The sequence below is a fragment of the Gymnoscopelus microlampas genome (genome assembly GCF_963454915.1).
Source record: "Gymnoscopelus microlampas genome assembly, chromosome: 16".
Classification (NCBI taxonomy): Eukaryota; Metazoa; Chordata; class Actinopteri; order Myctophiformes; family Myctophidae; genus Gymnoscopelus; species Gymnoscopelus microlampas.
The window spans coordinates 33,610,932-33,631,713 of NC_139953.1; the positions used below are offsets into that span (position 1 = coordinate 33,610,932).

At 42.3% G+C, this 20,782-nt stretch overlaps 1 protein-coding gene across 3 annotated transcripts in view; it reads right to left on the reverse strand.

Moving 5' to 3' along the window:
* Positions 1 to 332: 332 nt before the first annotated feature.
* Positions 333 to 20,782, reverse strand: part of fynb (FYN proto-oncogene, Src family tyrosine kinase b) — a 117,437-nt gene continuing 96,987 nt past the window's right edge. Inside the window, exons 7-14 of one of the 3 annotated variants that reach the window (XM_084083342.1) lie at positions 20,496 to 20,645; positions 11,430 to 11,594; positions 10,527 to 10,682; positions 6,906 to 7,085; positions 5,472 to 5,548; positions 4,887 to 5,040; positions 4,051 to 4,182; positions 333 to 785 (exon numbers count right to left, since the gene is read on the reverse strand). In XM_084083342.1, the coding sequence (XP_083939468.1) occupies positions 577 to 785; positions 4,051 to 4,182; positions 4,887 to 5,040; positions 5,472 to 5,548; positions 6,906 to 7,085; positions 10,527 to 10,682; positions 11,430 to 11,594; positions 20,496 to 20,645 (1,223 nt within the window). In that variant the 3' untranslated portion in view covers positions 333 to 576. The remainder of the gene's footprint in view (positions 786 to 4,050; positions 4,183 to 4,886; positions 5,041 to 5,471; positions 5,549 to 6,905; positions 7,086 to 10,526; positions 10,683 to 11,429; positions 11,595 to 20,495; positions 20,646 to 20,782) is intronic. The other 2 variants (XM_084083341.1, XM_084083340.1) reach the window with 2 other exon arrangements.

The following is a 20,782-nucleotide window of genomic DNA, read 5'->3' on the forward strand; positions in this document are numbered from 1 at the left end:
CTTAAAGCGAACAGTTTTTACTAAAATCTTTGCTTCAGTGGGGTCCCTGGAACAACATATTTTGAGATGGGGGTCCGCGGCAAAATGCATATAATTTTGGGGGTCCTTGACATGAAACAGTTTGAGAACCACAGATTATAGCAAATCTAAGTTTTAGGATTTAGAAGACATTTGTAGAATCACCCAGGAGCAAAGATTTGAGTTACAAAATGTTCGCTTAGAAAAATATATATATACAAAGATTTGCAATTTCATGATTTTTTTAAAATAGCAGATCTACAAGCTCATAGCGCGGCACTCAGTGCCGCGCTATGAGCTTGAGCTATTTTTTGAATAGCCAAAGAAATCAGAAAAACGACACACAGATGCGTTCCCGGTCTTAACGGGCTAAAGGGGAGAGGAGGCTATAGACAGCCGGGCTGGGGAAGGCTCCAGACTTCACACAGCTCTGGGTTGGTTTTACTTTATTTTTAGATTTTTTTTTAAGCCAGTCCTTGTTCCCAGCTCGAACTGTATAGCCAGGGCCTATAGTTATGGCCCCCAACTAGCCACACCCAAGGTTTATTTTATTTTTTTCTAGAGGTTGTCTCCGGGCTGGTATTGAGGTTCAGTTGCGGTGAAGTAGTCCTCCAAGAAGGCCTGAAGGTACTCGAAGGTGGGCCTTTCCTCCGCGTCCTTCTTCCAGCACTGCACCATCAGCTCGTGCAGCGAGATGGGACAGTCCTGAGGGCAGGGCATCCTGTAGCCACGCTCCACCTGCTCCAGAACCTCACGGTTGTTCATGCCTGATGATGACACAGAAACACACAGGCACGTGCAAGCACGCGCACACACACACACACACACAGGCAGGCACGCGCACGCACGCATGCACACGGACACGCGCGCGCGCACACACACACACACACACACACACACACACACACACACACACACACACACACACACACACACACACACACACACACACACACACACACACACACACACACACACACACACACACACACACACACAATTTTGAGGTATTTGTACTTTACTTGAGTATTTCCAATTTCCAATACTTTTACTTCTACCACACTACATCTCAGAGGAAAATATTGTACTTTTACTCCGCTACAATTATATGAAACCTTTAGTCACAAGTTACTTTGTAGATTTGGATTATTATTACAAAACACACTAACCACTTCAGCCATATGTATATTTCGGCCAATTGAAAATAGCAGACTGCACGCTCTCAATGCGTCACGATGCGACGCATTGTGAGCTTGTAGATCGGCTATTTTGACGTTTTTAACTTGTGAAACATTCGTTTCACAAGTCAGACATTCACAAGGAGTACTTCAACTTTTCGTATTTTCAGTACAAGGAGTACTTTAACTTTTCGTATTTTAAGTACATTTTGATACCAATACTTTGTACTTTTACTTAAGCACATTTTGAATTCCGGACTTTTACTTGTAACAGAGCATTTCTACATTGCAGTATTGATACTTTTACTTAAAGTGAAGAATGTTGTACCACCACTGCACACAGTAGACATGAAGTGCTGAGTAAGCGCTACAGGGGGCCTTAAAACTAAACCAGCCTGACACTTCCTCCTCAAGAGAATAAATGTCTTGACTCTGTGGCGACGACCTTCAATACATCAGAGCCTTTTACCCCTCACCCTCGTTTAATTACAAGTGAGTGTAATTGAGAGGGGGGATGATGTCGCTAAACCCAGACAGCCATCGAGTCGCTCGTCTGAAACACACAAACAAACACAAAGTGTCTCCCGTACCACTGAGGGCCCCGTGAAGGCCCCGGGAGAGCGGCGGAGACATCTGGTTGTTTGTTAACCTCGCTCACCTTCCCTCCCTCACACCCCGCCCCCAGCCCACCCAGACCCATCTGGACAAACACGTCCCCCCGGCCTGAGCTCATCAGCTGAGAACACTGACTTTCCCCGAGCACATCTCTCTCTAGCTCTCTGTCTTTAACTCTGTCTGTCTCTCTCTCTAGCTCTCTGTCTCTCACGCTCTCTGTCTCTAACTCTGTCTGTCTGTCTGTCTCTCTCTTTCTCACCCTCTCTCCATCTCTTTTTGTTTTCTCACTCACTCAAACTCTCTCTCTCTCTCTCTCTCTCTCTCTCTCTCTCTCTCTCTCTCTCTCTAACTCTGTCTGTCTGTCTGTCTGTCTCTCTCTCTCTTTCTCACCCTCTCTCCATCTCTTTTTGTTTTCTCAATCTATCTTTCTCCATCCATCTCTTATTGTTTTCTCTCTCTCTCTCTCTCTCTCTCTCTCTCTCTCTCTCTCTCTCTCTCTCTCTCTCTCTCTCTCTCTCTCTCTCTCTCTCTCTCTCTCTCTCTCTCTCTCTCTCTCTCTCTCTCTCTCTCTCTCTCTCTCTCTCTCTCTCTCTCTCTCTCTCTGAGACAGGTTGTCCCCTCAGGCAGGCTGTGGGATTAGAGGTTATCTAAGACGCTGGCAGGGAGAGAGAGGTTAAACCGACGGCTGAAAGGCGTTTTACTTAACAGCAGGAGAGCTGTCTGTTGTCATAACAAAAGCTTGAATTTGGTACTAAGCACCACGGTATCAGTGTTAAATATAAGAGAGAGGTTTGTCTTCAGAGCATAACATATTACTTCTGATACTCAGTACATACATACATATCTACATATGCCCTGTTTTTTTTTTTACTGGTGATAGATTGCACATGATATTTATGCCTATATTTATATCTGCAAATTGTTCATAGTTGTACCCTATGCTAATCCAATCAGCCCAAGTGCAAACAGCCAGGTTAGTATCTAAGTCAATTTATATGCTGTTTTTATTGGTGACTGTGAATACACACGATACCTATGCTATACGGATGGCTCATATTATGCATACTTGACCATCCCAGGTGCACAGGGCCGGGTTACTCAAGTCAAGTCTTTTATACTGTCATTTATATTGATACTATTTTAATTACTCTTACCTTTGTTTCATCCTTACTGTGGTGCTGCTATGACAACTGAATTTCCCTTGGGATCAACAAAGGTCCATCTATCTATCTATCTATCTATCTATCTATAGTTTTATTTAAAAAGTTGTATTCTTTGTTTAAGGGCATTCTTCTCTGTAATAAAACATGCTTTATTTCTGTGAGTCCACAAGAAGTCTTCTATCTTTTCTATTGTTGTAACTTGTTATCTATTAACATGCACCACAATTTTGTGTATTTTCATAACAGTAATCCTATTAAATGTTAACTGGACAACCCCTATACAAAATTAAACCAACCAGTCTCTGGGTTATCTTCTTAAATTAAACTGTAAGGTCCTGCTGAAACATACTGAAACAATACTGTGTGAGTTGAACTCAGATCAAGTGGAGCCAAAAGAATTGAGCTCCACAAACCCTGCATTGAATGACAACTTCCTGTTCCGTGGTCCGTAAGACCCCAACCTTGAACCCTTAATACAAGAGAGCTTTCTCCTTATCACAAGGCTTTATCAAAGCAATCCCTCTCCTGAGCCGCTCCAGTTGAAAGCTATACAGTACGCCACACTCAGTCCCTTACTGCCCCCTTACAGAAATAGGAAAAGAGTGCTTGTTTACGTATCTTTATTGGGAGAGTGTAATAAAAATGGTAGGGTCACAACATAGGGGAAGCAAGAAATACATTTTTAAGGCATTTTTAAAAATTGTATTTTATTTTAGATAGATTCTGAGCTGTAAATTCTTTCAGTTTTTTCCATTTTCTCCATTCCATTTTTCCCCTTGTTTGCTTCCTTCTAGATTCGTGTTTTTCTTATCTCTGTAAAGCACATTGAGCTGCATGTTTTGTATGAAAGGCGCTATACAGTAAATATCAAATATATTATGTATCCAAGGGATCCCCAGCTAAATGATTGATAGTTAGGAACGAAATGGACAATTACCTATCTGTAACTCTGAGAGTGGACAAATGTAATGGAAGCTAAAGTTATGAGGGTCCGTGGCCTAATGCATAGCAAACTGGGTGTCCTACTACTGCAGCAAATACCCCAAAAGAAGAAGAACAACAACAACCCTCCTCACCTGGGTAAGGAACCCGGCCCTTGGTGACGAGCTCCGTCAGCAGGATTCCAAACGACCACACGTCTGACTTAATGGTGAACTTCCCGTACAGCGCTGCCTCCGGGGCCGTCCACTTGATGGGGAACTTTGCACCTACAGATGGGAGAGGGAGAAAAAAGGACACGGTTAAAAGAGATATATTTTGTTGGCTTAAAAAAGAGAAAGGTCATGCTCCCTGAAACCAATTTCTACAAGCCTGTTATCTGGGAGTTTGAGGATTTAGCATTAGCTAAATACTGGATAAGAGCTGTCCCGGACCTTAACCCTGACCGTAAGCACACCAAACCCATATCTACACTTATCCACTTAACCCTAACCATCTCCAAGCTAATGTCTGAACACAACCATTTTAAATACAGTATATATCAAAATTTGCCTAAACCATTTTAACATCCAAATGTATTTCTACACAACATTAATTTAGGAAAAAACATAAAAAAGTATAAATATGGAGATACAAGTTTTCTGCCTGATAGAGACGATTCTTTCTCTCTCTGGAGCAGGACATGTCTATCTACCTCTGGGTAAATACACTAACAGTGAGTACATGTTTGGGACTGACCTCTGATTGCGGTTTCACTGGCAACCATTTGGTATACATTTTGTCTGGGTGTGTGTGTGTTTTTTTTTGTGTCCCAATGAGACAACTTTCTCCATGATCTAATGCAATCGCGTGTGTGTGTGTATGTGTGTGTGTGTGTGTGTGTGTGTGTGTGTGTGTGTGTGTGTGTGTGTGTGTGCGTGTGTGCGTGTGTGCGTGTGTGTGTGTGTGTGTGTGTTGAGGGGGGGGGCTTCACCTTGCCGAGCTGTGTATTCATTGTCTTCGATCAGCCTGGCCAGCCCAAAGTCGGCGATCTTACACACCAGGTTGTCCCCGACCAGGATGTTAGCTGAACGCAGGTCTCTATGGATGTAGTTCATCCGCTCAATGTACGCCATACCTGCTGCCACCTGGAATACACACAGTAAAATGTCTTGACACATACTGTAGACACTTTACACACAGACTGGGCGAGCCGAGGGCCTAATCAGTGACCTTCCGATTCTCAGACGGCCTCTCTACCCACTAAGCTACAGTCGCCCCGTGACCCATCATGACCCTGTCTGAAGGGTTTCTGACCTTCCTCTCCGTTGAGAGAAGCTTAGCTCAGTTCTTTTTTCGGCCACCAGCTCTAAAGACCTTTGCAGGGGAAGGAGGGAAAGGTAAGATTATTATGTAGGCCAATAATGGTTGTTTTTGATCAGCTCAATCGATCACCTCAATAGCCCAATCTGATCACCTGGTACAGTAGATCAATAAGAGGTGGTTGCCCACCACTGTTAGTTAGTTACTTCCCCTGAAAAGGTTTGTCCAAATTATGTGATGTCCCGTCAAATTATACCTGAGCAGCCATGTCCACCAGGTTGGGTAGTTTTAGACCACGACCTTCTCCGTCCTTCAAGAACTCCAGGAGGCTTCCTGAACACACACGCACACGCACACACACACACACACACACACACACACACACACACACACACACACACACACACACACACGATGTATAATTACAGCTCGTTGTACGCATCTCCATTTTTTACAGCAACAGTAAACTACTGCTGACATGTAGCTCCGCGTCAGACAGCAATGGTTTGTAATCTTTATTATCTTCATCCTCTTATTAAATAATCAAAAAGCACACGGAAGGATCTCATAAACAGTCATTTGAGAGACACAGTAGTGTTTTACTTCTTCATCTTCACATTGTAGTTGACAGACTGCGGTTGTCGCAGTGCCACGGTGCAGCACAGTACTCACACACTGCCCACAAACACTTGTACATGTACGATATTTGACTTTTTCCGAGACGCATTCCTGGCTCCGAGTTGACACGCTGCCCTAGATGTGGGACGCCAAGAGCATGCCAACTGCACAGCCATGCACATCAGTTTCCATTCTTGTTTTCTCTGTGTGTTTAATATGCATCTACAGCTCTTTATTGTGGCGTTCCTAAATTCCAGTCCTTGTGGGAAGACTGTTTTTATATGCCTTAATTACTGCCACTTTGTAGAAGAAAAAAACCCATCATACCAGAACAGTTTAATGAGTGAAATAGAATCAATCCACTGTTGCTCAACCACTTAAGCCCCATTTTATACTTCGGCAATTCGAAATTGAGTGCTGTAGATCTGCTATTTTTGAAATGTTGAAAATGTTGAACATTTTAGGTACTGAATCTGTCCTGTGTTTCATACTGCTGCCATGACAACTGAATTTCCCTAACAGGATCCATAAAGGTCTATCTATCTACTGTATGTGTATGTGTGTGTTGCTAGTGTCCAAGAGTTCCCTCATGCGTGACTATACGTTTTCACATATGTTTGTCTGCCGATATACATAATGTATGCATAATGTACAGTGTACGTACTGTATGTATATGTTAATAGCATACGCATGTTCACTCATGTGTGCTATTGTGTTAGCATGTATGCTTATCTAGCTGCTTCCATGTACTACATGTGATGATGTAGAGAGGTTTTTGCATATACAGTACAGTTAGGGTTACCGCCTGTCCCGTAAAATACGGAATCATCCTTTAATTGCCAATTAAATGTTGCCTTGCCTATGGAAGCCAGCGCTGCGCTTGGCATTTACCTAGCGCTGCGCTTGGTAGTCATCTACTACTGATAACTCAACCCCAGGTCCGCAACCGAAGAGCAAACGCACGCTAAAAGACAGGCGTGAGTGGGAACCATTATTTCTCCTCATAGAAGGTGGCAATCCTACAGTAAGTACAGTGTAGCGTGTGTGTGTGTGTGTATGTGGGCTCATCTACCTTGGCCCATGTACTCAGTGACAATGTAGATGGGTTCCTCTGACACGACGGCGTACAGCTGCACCAACTTGTCGTGGCGGAGCTTCTTCATGATCTGAGCTTCTTCCAGAAAGGACTCGGGGGACATGGTGCCCGGCTTCAGAGTTTTGACCGCCACCTTCGTGGTGCCATTCCACGTTCCTACGCACACACACGCACATAAACACACGCACACACACACACACACACACACACACACACACACACACACACACGCACACACGCACGCACACACAAGCACACACGCACGCACACACACAGAACATTATTATGCTAGCATCAGTAAAACAAGCCACCATCTCCACCCTGTATTAAGATCACATCATTTCAAAGCAAGACCCACCAGTCAGACAGGGGTATTGTGATCACAATTCGCCAAATAAAACACCAAAAGTCTTGCATTGAAAAGACAGTGAGACAGACATCAACAAACAGGGATGACGACAGAGGAGTCAGCTTGCCTTTAATTCACATCTAGGAGGGCCGTCCTAAAGGATAATTAAATGGGAACGAGATTTACGGGCGGCGGACCTTGATTTGAAATCGCTTTCACACAAAAAAAGAAAAACACACACAAACCCAGCAGGAGGGAGAGAGGGATATCTGCAGGGCTTTTAAAAGCCCTCTATATACCAACATGGGAGCAGATAATCCATTGTAGGATGATTATCAAAAGCAATAGCACTCATAAGCTCCTCAGCGGTGGGGCGCGCCAGTTAAGCCTGATTTATACTCAGGTTGCAGCGCCTGAAATAGTTCTACACGCTCACGAGTCACAATGCGTCGCATTACAATGTTTTAGCGAGCTTGTAGATCTGCTATTTTGGGCAGGGGACACCGGCGGAGCGCGACCAAGTTCAAATGAAGCGTTGCTGCTGCAACACATCAGGGCTGCGCCGGTTCTGTCTATTGTGTCAGTGCAGGCGTACTAATACACCAATCACTGTAATCACTGCGGTATAGTAGCACTTAATGTAGCTCACTCTGTGACGCACAATGACGGACAGAGCAACAGTCTATACGCGGTGTGACCTATAAAGGCAAGACAGACTCCACCGTCGGTTGATATATTACAGGTTACAGAGGCAATGAAGGGAGCTTCATTGAAACAGTGAAGTTTGGGTGATGACAAGTGGGTGGACGACTCTGGGGGTGGGAGTGGGTGTTTTCATTTGAAGCTGCCCCTCGTAAATCCAATTATTGGACACAGCTGTGCGGCCATTTTGGCGTTTTCTGGACTATAACTATGGTGTGTGGACTACTTGGCTATGGGATGCATGCAGCCCCCATGCTGGGCTGTGAGGTAATAGGATCCCATAGGACAGGGTGCCACATGGGGGGGGGGGAAATCTCTGGTCCATGCAGCAGTAATGAGACGAATCAGCAGAAATGGAGCACGGTGCAACTCCCACTGAGTCTCGTTTGAAACGCTGTTTCTGGACGTAAGGGTGCGGGCCGCACCCGGGGTCCAAATTAACCTTTACAGGTCTGAAACACGAATGGAACCAAATGGACACCGTAAGGGTTGTACATTCTCAAGTGAGTGAAATTAACACTGAGGACTTTACAGTATATAGACCATTTTCACATGGCGGCCATTTTGGAATTTTACATTGAAAGTGCCACCCCGTTGCCGTGGAAACGGGGTGGTACTTTCATTAACTTAGCAATAGCAATATGGCCGCCGTGTGAATATGGTCTATATAGATTGGGGACCCAGAGATTTAAAAAATAAGTATCAAATGGTGGTCCGTGGCTTAATGCGTATCAAAGCGGGGGTCCTTGAAATGAAAAAAGGTTGAGAATCACTGGTTTAATGATAATGAATGAAATATATATATATATATATATATATAACTGGGAGGCTACAGAAGCACATTCATTAGAGACAGACAGTAGGACGGTTGAGAGGGGAAACAGTTCTAAGGGAGTCACAGGAGGAGGGAAAGCTCCGCTGGCAGCAAGGTTACTTTGAGGTTCTGGAGTGTCTATTGACAAGTAATGGAACGGGTTTAACCACTTAACCACCAACCAACCATCGCATATCGGTATAACCGGAGTCCCTCAGGGCTCGATACTAGTGTCTTTTTGGTTTCCTGTTATTGTGGGGAAAGCTTTCGCTGAAAAAAAGCCGATCGACAAACTCACAACGTTGTCGATCTGCTATTTTCAGCGAAAGCGTTCCCCACAATATGGAGGCTGGGGTTTAAGTGGTTAAAGTGTGCGTTATTAAAACGGATTAAACTTTAGAAAAGAAAAATACGGGATACCAAATCACAACAGGAATCCGGGGTAGGAATAATGATAATGTGTGCTTCCTTCACCAATTAGAGAAAAACAAAAACAGGGGGAGTTTTGGGGTTTTTTGTTATTGTTTGGAAAATTTAAGTACTTGTCATTGTTCTACAACAGGGCCTTCCTTACCTGTGTGGAAATATAAGTCATGTTTACCTGGGGGGAAATATAATTCATGTTTTTTCATCTGAAGACAATACCACAAACTGTGTGTTTTTTTCCTTCTTTGTCAGTAAAACAATGCATGGGGGTTAATAAGGACTTACAAAAGAGAATAGAGTCTGCAAACTGGTGATGCTGAAAAAGTGCCGCTGTATTTTTATTGCGCCGTCCCCCTACAATGTAGTCCCTGTTGTAATTATCATTATTAATTATATATATAACAAACAAAAAACACTTCATACGTGATATCCTATACTGTAGCTTGTCACTGTGTTCCCTTGTTTTTGAGTACCTGATATATTATAATGTATTAGTCTTGGGATACTTTAAATGTCAATATGTTTATTGCCATTTGGATTCAGGGATGGGTGCACACTGTATATATTTATTTCTATTTTGTGCAAAGCCAGCCAATCGATGAGTTGAGTTGACTGGCCTATCAGTGTGTAGATGATGACCTATATAAACGTATGTGTGTGTGTTCCCATTCCCATGTATTTGTCCTGATGAAGATCTGAATTGATCGAAACGTTGACGACGCAATAAATAAATAAAAATACAGCGGAGCTTTTTCAGCATCACCAGTGTGCAGGCTCTATTCTCTTTTGTGATTTGCTTGTCTTGCACCTGGGCCACGGATGTGCGTGCACAACCTTCCTCATGCGTTAATAAGGACTTAACAGGGTAAACATAGCATACAGTTTCCTGGACAGTGTTATCTAAAGCAGTTAACCACCTTAACCCTGGCATCCCGATTTCGGGGCATGTCATTATAAGCGAAACCCACCAAAAATGTCCCAAAAAAAAGTCTAAATATAAAGCCAAATTAAAAAATAGTGAGAAAAGCAGATCTACAAGCTTACAACGTATCACATCGCGACACGTTGTGAGCTTGTAGATCAGCTATTTTCATCATTTGTTGTATAAAGGGTTTAAGTGGTTTAAGGGATAGTTCACCCCAAAAAATACTTGTTTTCTTAAAAAGAAAAAAAATAATATATATATATATATCCTGGAATTTAAGTCTTCATGGGGTAACTAATCGATAGAAAATAAGTCATTTTAGGGGTGAACTATCCCTTTAAGAGAGATCAAACGTTGGGTTGAATGGGTGCATTTCCTTACCATACCACACATCGGCAAAACATCCAGCCCCCAGCTTTATTTCCAGCTCAAGAGAGTCTCTGGTGATCTCCCAGGCATCGTGAGTCAGGCCCACGGTGTCGGGGGTGTAGTTCACACACACGCCGGTTAAATTAAAGCACAAACCATCTGCACTCTCTACAGAGAGGGAGGGGGAGGGAAGGGAAGGGAACACAAGGGTTAACTACCAGGGAGTGGATCATGCAATAGGAGGGAGGTGGAAGGCGGCCATGAATGTACCCACGAGAGCAGAGTCTCCTGACTACCCAACGCTCGACGACGTCTTTCTGAAGTGTTTTTCCACATGTTTTGGGGAGGGGCTTTACAAAGCCCAATGACTATTTATTTGGAAGCGTCCTTAAATTACACTTCTCTTCTCTTGTTTCTCATAAGCCTTGCCTCATATTGTATTTTGAATCATCAAAACCTAAAATCCAGAGTGTGTCTGGAAGAAAAATGGCCCACTCTGGATTTTACTGTGTAGTTTTACGATAAGAAGTCACAAAATGAGAGGCCTTAACAACCCATTAAGACCTGAGGCAATTCTTTAAAAAAATCAGTTTTTGAAAAAAAAATCTAAAACATTTTTTTTTCAAGATTTTTCAAAAATAGCAGATCTACAAGCTCGTAGCGCGGCACTCGGTGCCGCGCTACGAGCTTGTATATCTGCTATTTTTGAATAGCCCAAAGAAATCTAAAGTGACACAAATGCGTTCCAGGCCTTAAAGGGTTCAAATGCTTTCATCTCCCTCTCCCCATTTTGGCCAGATCACATATTTCTGTTCTGTACGGTCGAATCGTTTTTTTTAGTCAGGTGTCTGCCGGTGGGGGGGTCAACGTGGCTGCCTTCCACGCATCGCCTCCAGGAGGCGAGTGGATCCGTACCCATCCAGACCTCCCCAAACTGCCCGTTCCCCAGACGCTTGATGAGCTGCAGCGACTCCCGTGGGATCTCCCAAACGTCTTTGGTTTTGACAGACAGGTCGGTGAGGCGGGGCATCCCCTTGTGGCAAGGCACCACCAAGCGACAGCAGAGCCCAGCGGCTCGGTCTGCACGCGCCGCACAGCCGAGAGCGCGCACACACACACACACACACACACACACACACACACACACACACACACACACACACACACACACACAGACATACACACAGACATACACACACACACACGTACACACATACACACACACACACACACACACACACACACGCACACACACACGCACACACACACACACACACACACACACACACACACGCAGCATAAAGAGATGTAAAGTACATAGTGAGACAGGGAGAACACATCTTGGAGGAAAGAAAGAGTAAAGCAGTAGGAAAGTTGAAAAGCATCAGTGAGCCTAGCCTCGCGTAGCCAGACCATCAGAGTTATCCACCTACCGATACGACGTATAGTGACGTCTAAATTCAATGTAGAGGCTAGAACAGCAGCGAGAACGGACAAAACCTACAGCCACTGCTTTGAAAACAAATCATGTCACCGTCCCAATATGAAGGACCACCCTGAAGTCTTTGCATTGCTTCTGCAATGCAGTAATTTTTTTTATCGTAGTTTCTCAGTACTCTAGTTCTAGCCACTGTGTTGAATTTAGATGTCACCAGATGAATCGGTAGGCAGAGATCTCCAATCGTATGACTACGTGAGTCTACAGTAAGCCTATTGGTGCAGGCGACATGGCTTACAGGACATGTAAAATTGACCAAAAAAGTTATTTCTCATTTCTCATTTCTTCCCCTGCCACTTCCTGGTCTGGAGACACAGACTGCTTCCAGAACACGTTGCTGTCGGGTGGAAACCTTGTATGTCCAAAACTGTTCCTTTTTTATTATTATTTTTAAAAGCATTTTAAAGTAGTGAAAATAGACGATCTACAAGCTCGGCTATTCTAACTACTTTTGCATTAATTCACGAAAAAAAAAAACACAGTTCGGGCACTATAAGAGACAGCTTAGTATTTAGAAATGTTGTTTTTCTTCACCCTATAAGGTACACATCTTGTGAGATTGTTTCGTCTTTCAGTTATATCAGTTAAAGCTATAGATCACAGTTAGGTTCCAGTGAGGAATCCTACACATCTAAATTGACAAAAGTGTATGGCTAGGAAGTAAAACATATCATTTAACTTCAAAAGCTCAAGGTATCCCTTTCATGTTAATATTTATCCTTTTCTTTTTTCCTTTTTACAGTTTTAAATCTAGGCTGATTGCATGTGTTTGTGGTACGGGTGGTGGGGTGGAGAGGATTAAATCGTATCCTGCTGACTAAATACAGGGAAAACCTTGGCTCATGTTACTCATGGTGGAGAAAGGGAAGCTCTAGCGCCAGGTCTACTCTGTGTGAGGACTATTAGGAGATGACGTCATGGGGCTCGCTTCGGCTAATTGCACGTATGACTCCCATGCAGTTTACGATAATGACAGCACTGTAATTGCTAAGAGGGCGGTTGGGCTGTCGATCAGTCCACGGGGAGAAGTATGTATACAATGGTGGTTAAACACGGAGATGGACCGCAGCCATTTAATGCGCTGTGCGATACATTAACGGCTTGCTTAGGCTCCTCTTGTCTTGCGAGATGCCTCTAGCTTTCTCCCATTCTTATCTCGGGCTCCTTTCGTCACATTTGGACATGCAATAACGTTGTAATCCAGGTTAAAGGGATAATTCACCCCCAAAATGTCTCCGTTCAGCGATCATCAACATATTGGCTCAGGAATGTGGCAAAAACAAAAAAATCTCCATGAATTCAAGGCTTCATGGGGAGTGTAAGATAGATTTTTTTTGGGGGGTGAACTATCCCTTTAACCTCAGTTTATGCCTAAATTGTAAATATAGTACTATAGTACTATTGTAAATATAGTACTATTTTTTAAATAAGCTTTTATTATTATTATTATTATTATTATTTTTGGCATCATAAGCCTTTATTTGTGAGTGGACATTCAAATGTTTTGATGTCGAGCATCTTCCATTTCCTCTCTCGGTCACTTTCATGACATGAAATTGAAGCCTTGCTTCCATCACCAACAGAGGAAGTGGCCGTGTTTGCCCATTATTGATCATGGTGGACGGTGTGTTTCCATCTGTTACTACATATATTACCTCATCGTTGCTGTCGGGCAGAAACCTTGGATCTCCACATTTCAATTTTTGTAAAGTATTCCGTAAAATAAATGCCCCTTATAGTTCATCATACAAGTGTCGCACAAAAGTAGTGAAAATAGCAGATTGTCTATTTTCACTATTCAATATTATTTTTTAAATAATCCTAAAAAAAAGAACGGTTTTGCACATACGATGTTTCCACCCAACAGCGACCCCATGATCCAACCCCCCCCCCCCCCCCTATCGTCAGTGATAAGGCCCTGGGGGGTGTTTGTACAGGGCAGTAAAGCAGAGATAAAGGCCTGTGTCCGTCTCACCCCTGGGAGTGCTCAACCGGTACCTCTGACATCACCCCCCCCCCCCCCCCCCCACACACACCTCGTCACTGTCGGGTGGAAAGCTTGTATGTACAAAACCGTTACTTTACAGGAAATGGAAAAAAGAACCAATGGATCCAGTGTAGTTATTATTTAGTCACAAGTTCTTCTGAACCACTTATTATACTAGTGTAATTTCTGTTTTCTGTTATTGTGGAGAAAGCTTTCTCTGAAAATAGCAGATTGACAAGCTCACAACTTGTCGTCTTGTCGTTGTGAGCTTGTCGCTTGTCGATCTGCCGATCGATCGGCTATCGATCGGCTATTTTCAGCTAAAGCTTTCCCCACAATACGGATGCTGGGGTTTAAGTGGTTAACCACTTAAAAACCCTCTAGTGAAACAGACTCAGACCGCCTTTTTCTACCAAATCTCTTCGTCAAAAAGGGCCGATCTACAAGCTCAAAGCACGTCACAACATGTAGATCAGCAATTTTTGGCGACTGTACCTCCCAGAATATGCATACTGGGGTTCAAGTGGTAAATTATTTTCATTGGTTAAACATTTATAGAATTTGCAGACCTCTCTCTCTCGGCCTATATATATATATGAAAAAAACATAAAAAGATTAAATATGGAGATAGAAGCTTTCTGGCCGACTGTGGCGATATGTGATCCTGCAGCTCCAGCTGCTGTGCCGGGGCATCGATACGGCACTCTGTATCACTTACTGCTGGCTGTCATAAAGCATGTCGATAACGCTGGACCGCAGCCACGCAAACAAGCCGACAAAACAATCATAGTTTGGTGCATAAAGGTGTGGCGGGCCTGCGTCGTAAAATGATGGATTCTGACGTCCGAGGCTCACTATTATGCTCGGTCGATGCTCAAAGGATGGATCCTTTATCACTTTGCTTTTTTCTCAAGGTTAGCTATGCAGAGGAGGAAAATGCATAGCGCTGCTGTGGGGTTGGAAACCTTGTATCTCCAAAACCAATCTTCTTTATTATTCATATTATTTATAATTAAATCAAACATTATATATTTATTTATTTCACATTTGATTACATTTTCTCCATTGTAATTTTTTCACTATTATTTATTTTGAAATAGTGAAAAAATGACTATAGAGAAAATGTAATCAAATGTGTAATAAAATATAAATAATAATAAATATGTTAATGTGTGATATATGTGAAATAAATCTATAAGCTCACAACGCGTGGTGATGCGACACGTTGCAAGCTTGTAGATCTGCAATGTTTACTACTTTTGTGCGAGATATGGAGATACAAGATTTCTGCCCAACAGCAACAATCAGAAGTTGATCTTGAGCCGCGGTCGCGAGTCGGAAAAGTCAGCGAGGAAAAGCGAGAGGCGATAAAAAGCCGCAAAGAGTCCTGCTACAGAGTCAAGGTCATTGGTGAAGCGGTGGACTTCTGTAACGTTATCTGTGAGGGAGGGGCAGTAAAGATCACTGGGGACGAGACGGGTTAACGTAGCGTGACATAAACACATACGGGGGGGGGGGATCCATAGTGTCAATGTCAGCGCACTTACACATGGATGCGTTAATCTGCCTATTAGAGCATGACAGACAGGGGGAATAGCTAGTCTTCATCAACATGGTGATAAGCAGTGGTGGATAGTAACTACAGTACATACATTACTCAAGTACTGTGCTTTTTTTCCAAGTGATTTTTTTTAATTTTTTTTACTTTACTGGAGTATTTACAATTTTCAATACTTTTACTTCTACTCCACTACATCTCAAGAGGCAAATGTTATACTTTTACTCCACTACAATTATTTGAAAACTTTAATTACTAGTCACTTTGTGAGCTTGTAGATCTGCTATTTTCAAAAGATTTTGTATACGTTTTATACATTTGAAAACTTGTGAAATGGGACATTCTGCAGCTTTCTACTTTTGGTACTTTAAGTACATTTTGATACCAATACCTTTGTACTTTTACTCAAGTCAATTTTGAATTCCGGAGTTTTACTTGTAACAGAGTATTTCTAAATTGCAGCATTGACACTTTTACTTAAGTAAAACACGTGAGTACTTTTTCCACCAGAGAGATGAAAAGGAACGCAACCAGCCACCACACTCCTCTTTGTGTCCCAAACAAGTAAGGACACATGGAGCCGTCTGTCTTCACACATAGATCTCATCTTTCTCTGGGTGAGACGGACAGGGAAGCAGATAGAGAGAAGGAGAGAGGAGGAGGAGAAGAGAAGGAGATAGAGAGAGAGAGAGCGGGAGAGGAGGAGGAGAGGAGGAGGAGGAGGGAGTCACCGAAACAGAATAACAATGAGATCAGGTGAGATCAGGTCAAGACACCAAGGTGCTTTGTCTGATGCTCATTTACCAGCCTCTTCCAAGAGAGATGAGAGCTGAGGAAGAGAGAGAGAGGTAGGGGCAGAGAGAGACAGAGAAAGAGAAAGAGAGAGAAACGGGGGGGGAAAGGGAGGGCTGAGAATCAAAGAAAGAACATCAAATAAAAGAAAAAGAGGTGAGGCAGAGGATGAGAGAGGAAACGGACAGAGAAAGAAAAGTGTGTGAGCGAGAGAGAGAGAGAGGGCGGAAGTAATGAGGAGGGGGCTTTTAGTTAGAAAAGGAGAGAAGAGAAGAGAGGGGAATGAACAGGATGAGAACAAATGAGGACACGGAGCGCTGCCTCATGTGGTGGATATCCACGCGGACGGGCAGAAACCTCGTATATCTCCATATTTTTCTTGTAAATCAACGACCTGCTTCGTCGTACAAGAGTGTCGCGAAAATAGCCAATCTAAGAGCTCACAACGTCACCACGCATTGAGAGCTCGTAGATCGGCTATTCTCACAGTTTTTGTGCATTTATGAAAGTCAAAGTGAAAGTGGTAAAGAGAGAGAGTTTTCATAAATATCCAACCAATGAAAAGCATTGCTATTTTCAAACATTTTAGTACTTTTACTCTTGGTACTTAAGTATATTTTGATGCAAATACTTTTGTACTTTTACTCAAGTAACATTTTGAGCACAGGCCTTTTTAATTGTAACAGAGTATTTTAATATTTTTATATTATATATTATATTGGTATTGCTACTTTTACTTAAAGTAAAATATCTGAGTACTTCTTCCACCACTGCATACAAGGTTTCCACCTGACACTCTCGAGTCAGCGTGTCACTGTCGTCATCATCATCATCATCATCATCATTGTCTCCAGAGGACGAGGCGTGCGCTCTCTGTGTGTTCTCTCTCTCTCTCTCTCTCTCTCTCTCTACAACACAACGCACGGCCCGGAATAACAAGCTCACTTACTCCCATCTGGATGAGCTCACTGTGACCCAATGTCTGTCTGTGTCTCTCTCTCTCTGTTTATCTCTCTCCTGACACATCGTTGCTGTCATGTGGAAACATGTCCAAAACCAATCCTTTTTTTAACTATCATTTAACAAATATTTTAAAAATAGTGAAAATGGCCGATCTAATAAGGGATGCGACATGTTGTGAGCTTGTGGATCTGCTAATTTCACTTCTTTTAATGCGACACTCTTGTATGATGAAGTATGGAGATACAAGGTTTCTGCCCCGATAGCAACAACATGATCTACCACTGCACATGTCCCTCTTCATGAGATACTGCTGTCTGCTGCAAGTCTGTCGGGCTGCAACGATTTTTTGTTTTCTTGGCGATTAATTTATCGATTACGTTTTTGATTAATCGAATAACTGAGAAGTTTTTTGAGGTTTTCTTTTTTTTGTCATTTTATTTTTATACATCAAAGAAACAACACGAAAAGATTCTAATTGATTATTTAAAACTACTAAATCGTTTAGTCTGATTAACCTCTTAAGCCACTTACACTTAGCATGGCAAAGCGTTGTGAGCTTGTAGATCTGCTATTTTCACTCATTTTGAAAATAAAAAAAGAAATCCCCCCAAAATTGATGATTTTATATTTAAATTAAATCGATTAGTTCGATAAACTGTTGCATCCCTATCTTTGGACAATACAACGTGGAAAAAAATTACAACATCTTTCTTCTGTTAACCAGCTGACAGAAAAAAGACTGAATGTTGTTGTATTTTCACTGTACTCTCCATTAGTGAGACGTGATGTTGAATGATTACTATATATTTGATTGACTTAATGTGTCTGTCAAAAATATAAATTAAATTAAGACCAGTTTGTGTGTTTACCAAATAACCCTTTTTTAAACCTTTATTTAGACAGGTAATCTCATTGAGAGCAGAGCTCTCATTTTCAAGAGAGAGCTGGTTTCGGACAGCACCAACTATCACACAAAGTTACATCCGGACAGGACAGCTACAGTATGTGTATGTCTGCCTCCATTAGTTTAACCACATGAACACAAGCGTCCCTATTCTGGGCATGTCGTAATAGGTGAACATAATAGGTGAAAATAGAGGCTATTTTTGGCAAAGAGATTTGGTTGAAGAGGGAAAAAAGGAGGGTGCCTGCCAAGTACATAGACCCCTGGGATACCTCGGTCAACAAAGTATATTAGAGTTTAAGTGGTTAATGGTTTTTGCTTGCCGTTTCGATCGGGGGGGGGGGGGGGGGGGGGGGGGGGGTGTACGGCAGTGGTGTAAAGTAACAAAGTACATTTACTCAAGTACTGTACTTAAATACACTTTTGTGGTATTTTTTACTTTACTGGAGTATTTCCCATTTTTAATACTTTAATTCTACTCCACTACATCTCAGAGGCAAATATTGTACTTTTACTCCACTACAATTATTTGAAAACTTTAGTTACTAGTTACTTTGTAGATATAAATTATTACATTATAAAACATACTTTAAACACTTTAGCCCTATTTTATACCTTGGCTATTTGAAAATAGCCGATCTACAAGCTCAAAAAAATAGCCGATCTACAAGCTCACAACGCGTCGCATCGCGACGCGTTGTGAGCTTGTAGATAGGCTATTTTCAAACATTTTAGTACTTTTACTTTTGGTGCTTTAAGTACATTTTGATACCAATACTTTTGTACTTTTACTCAAGTAAATTTTGAATTCCAGACTTTTACTTGTAACGGAGTACTTCTACAGTGCAGTATTGATACTTTTACGTAAGTAAAACCTTTGAGTACTTTTTCCATTGCTGGTGTACGCCCATCCCCAAATGCAGTTATGCACTGTAACAATGTCTGCTTAATGCATTTCTGGATCAATCCAAGGTAATGGACACCAGGCTGAAGAGAAGACTTTAGAAGCCGTTTGGGCTTTCAAATGGGTGCCGCAGCGTTAATGTTCTGTCTCCTCTGAAATGAGGCTCACTATGGCAACGCCTGGATCTTTTAGCCCTTTAGAAGGAGAGATGACAGTCTGTGAGAGAAGTATGAGATGTAAGTCCACTGGGTTATTTGACTGAAAGGAGGATAAAAGGCCAAGAGGGTCACAGAAGATAGGAGAAAAGGAGGCTATGGCAGTGGCGAGGCAAGTCCATGTACTGTGCCTTGGGATTTTGTGACAAAAGTTTTCAAAGAGAGTGAAAATGGCCCATCTACAAGCTCACAACCTGTCGCATTGCGAAAGTATGAAATAGCCTCAAGTGATAGAACTTTTCATTTGGCATTAGATCATAAAAAAGAAACGTTTACGGCGTGATGAAAGAGATAACAGGTGTTAAAGAGGCTATTTAGCATGAATAGGAATACAGGGGTGCCTTGAGCGCAACAATTTCGAGAACCACTGCTCTATAGCTAGTGGTTCTCGACCTTTTATGGATCTCGAAAGCGTTTGTGGCCCACCCATCTGACCACTTAACACGGCAGCCGTTTCGTAACATGTTTATTTTAATTATCAGTTAAGGCTGGAGGTGGCAGTTTAACGTTTCTCTCTCCTTCTGTCTCTTTCTCCACTATATGCTATCCAATAAATCAGTAAGTGTCATCATACAAATAATGTAAAAACAATCAACAACAACAAAAAAAAGCCTCCTAGAGGTCGCCTTTAAAGGACCACACCGGCCTCAATATATGTAATTGTCAGCTTCGGCCATATAATCACATATCAACATATTTTTTGATTTCACATTTGTTTACATTGTCTCCATAGCCATTAAAACATTGCAGAATGTAGGTGAATGAATGGTGAAGAAGCAACACTGCATGGTTTATAAGGCATGGATGTTTGAATTTGGTTTGTAAATCTATATTTTCTCCAGGGACTATTTCCAGCTGGAATATTCAAACGTGTGATTGATATGTATCTTTGACTGAAAAAAGGCGCAATTAAATTCTGTTTGTTGGATTAGTCTCTGCAAGTTGATTACCATACCATACCGAAATGAATGGATTGCAATGTTTTCCTTGTCAAACTACGGTATGCTTGGTCAGCAGTAATGTCTAGTATACATACAGTACATTGATACCTCCAGCATGGTCCTTTAAATAAGGTAATAAGGCATCACTTCTAAATGCCCTACAAATCCTACTACCCAATGAGATCAACAGATCTCAGTGGGTAAGCTGACATTTCCTACCCGAGTAGTGCTGCACCAGTTGCTGCAGCGTGTCGAACTGGGCCCTGGTGGTGATGTAGTAGCCCCCACTGTCCAGCTTGCGGATCTTATAATGCTTGACGTGGTCTCCCTTCACGTCGTCCCAGTCCCGTATGGACAGCGAGAAGGCACCTGCATCACACAGAGGAGGTGGAGTCATTGCAATAACCTTCGCTTGGTTTACTCCATATTGGTCGGGGAGGAGGGTATCATTTCTTAGTTTTGGATGAACACACACACAAACAAATACTACATAAAATTCAAGTTGT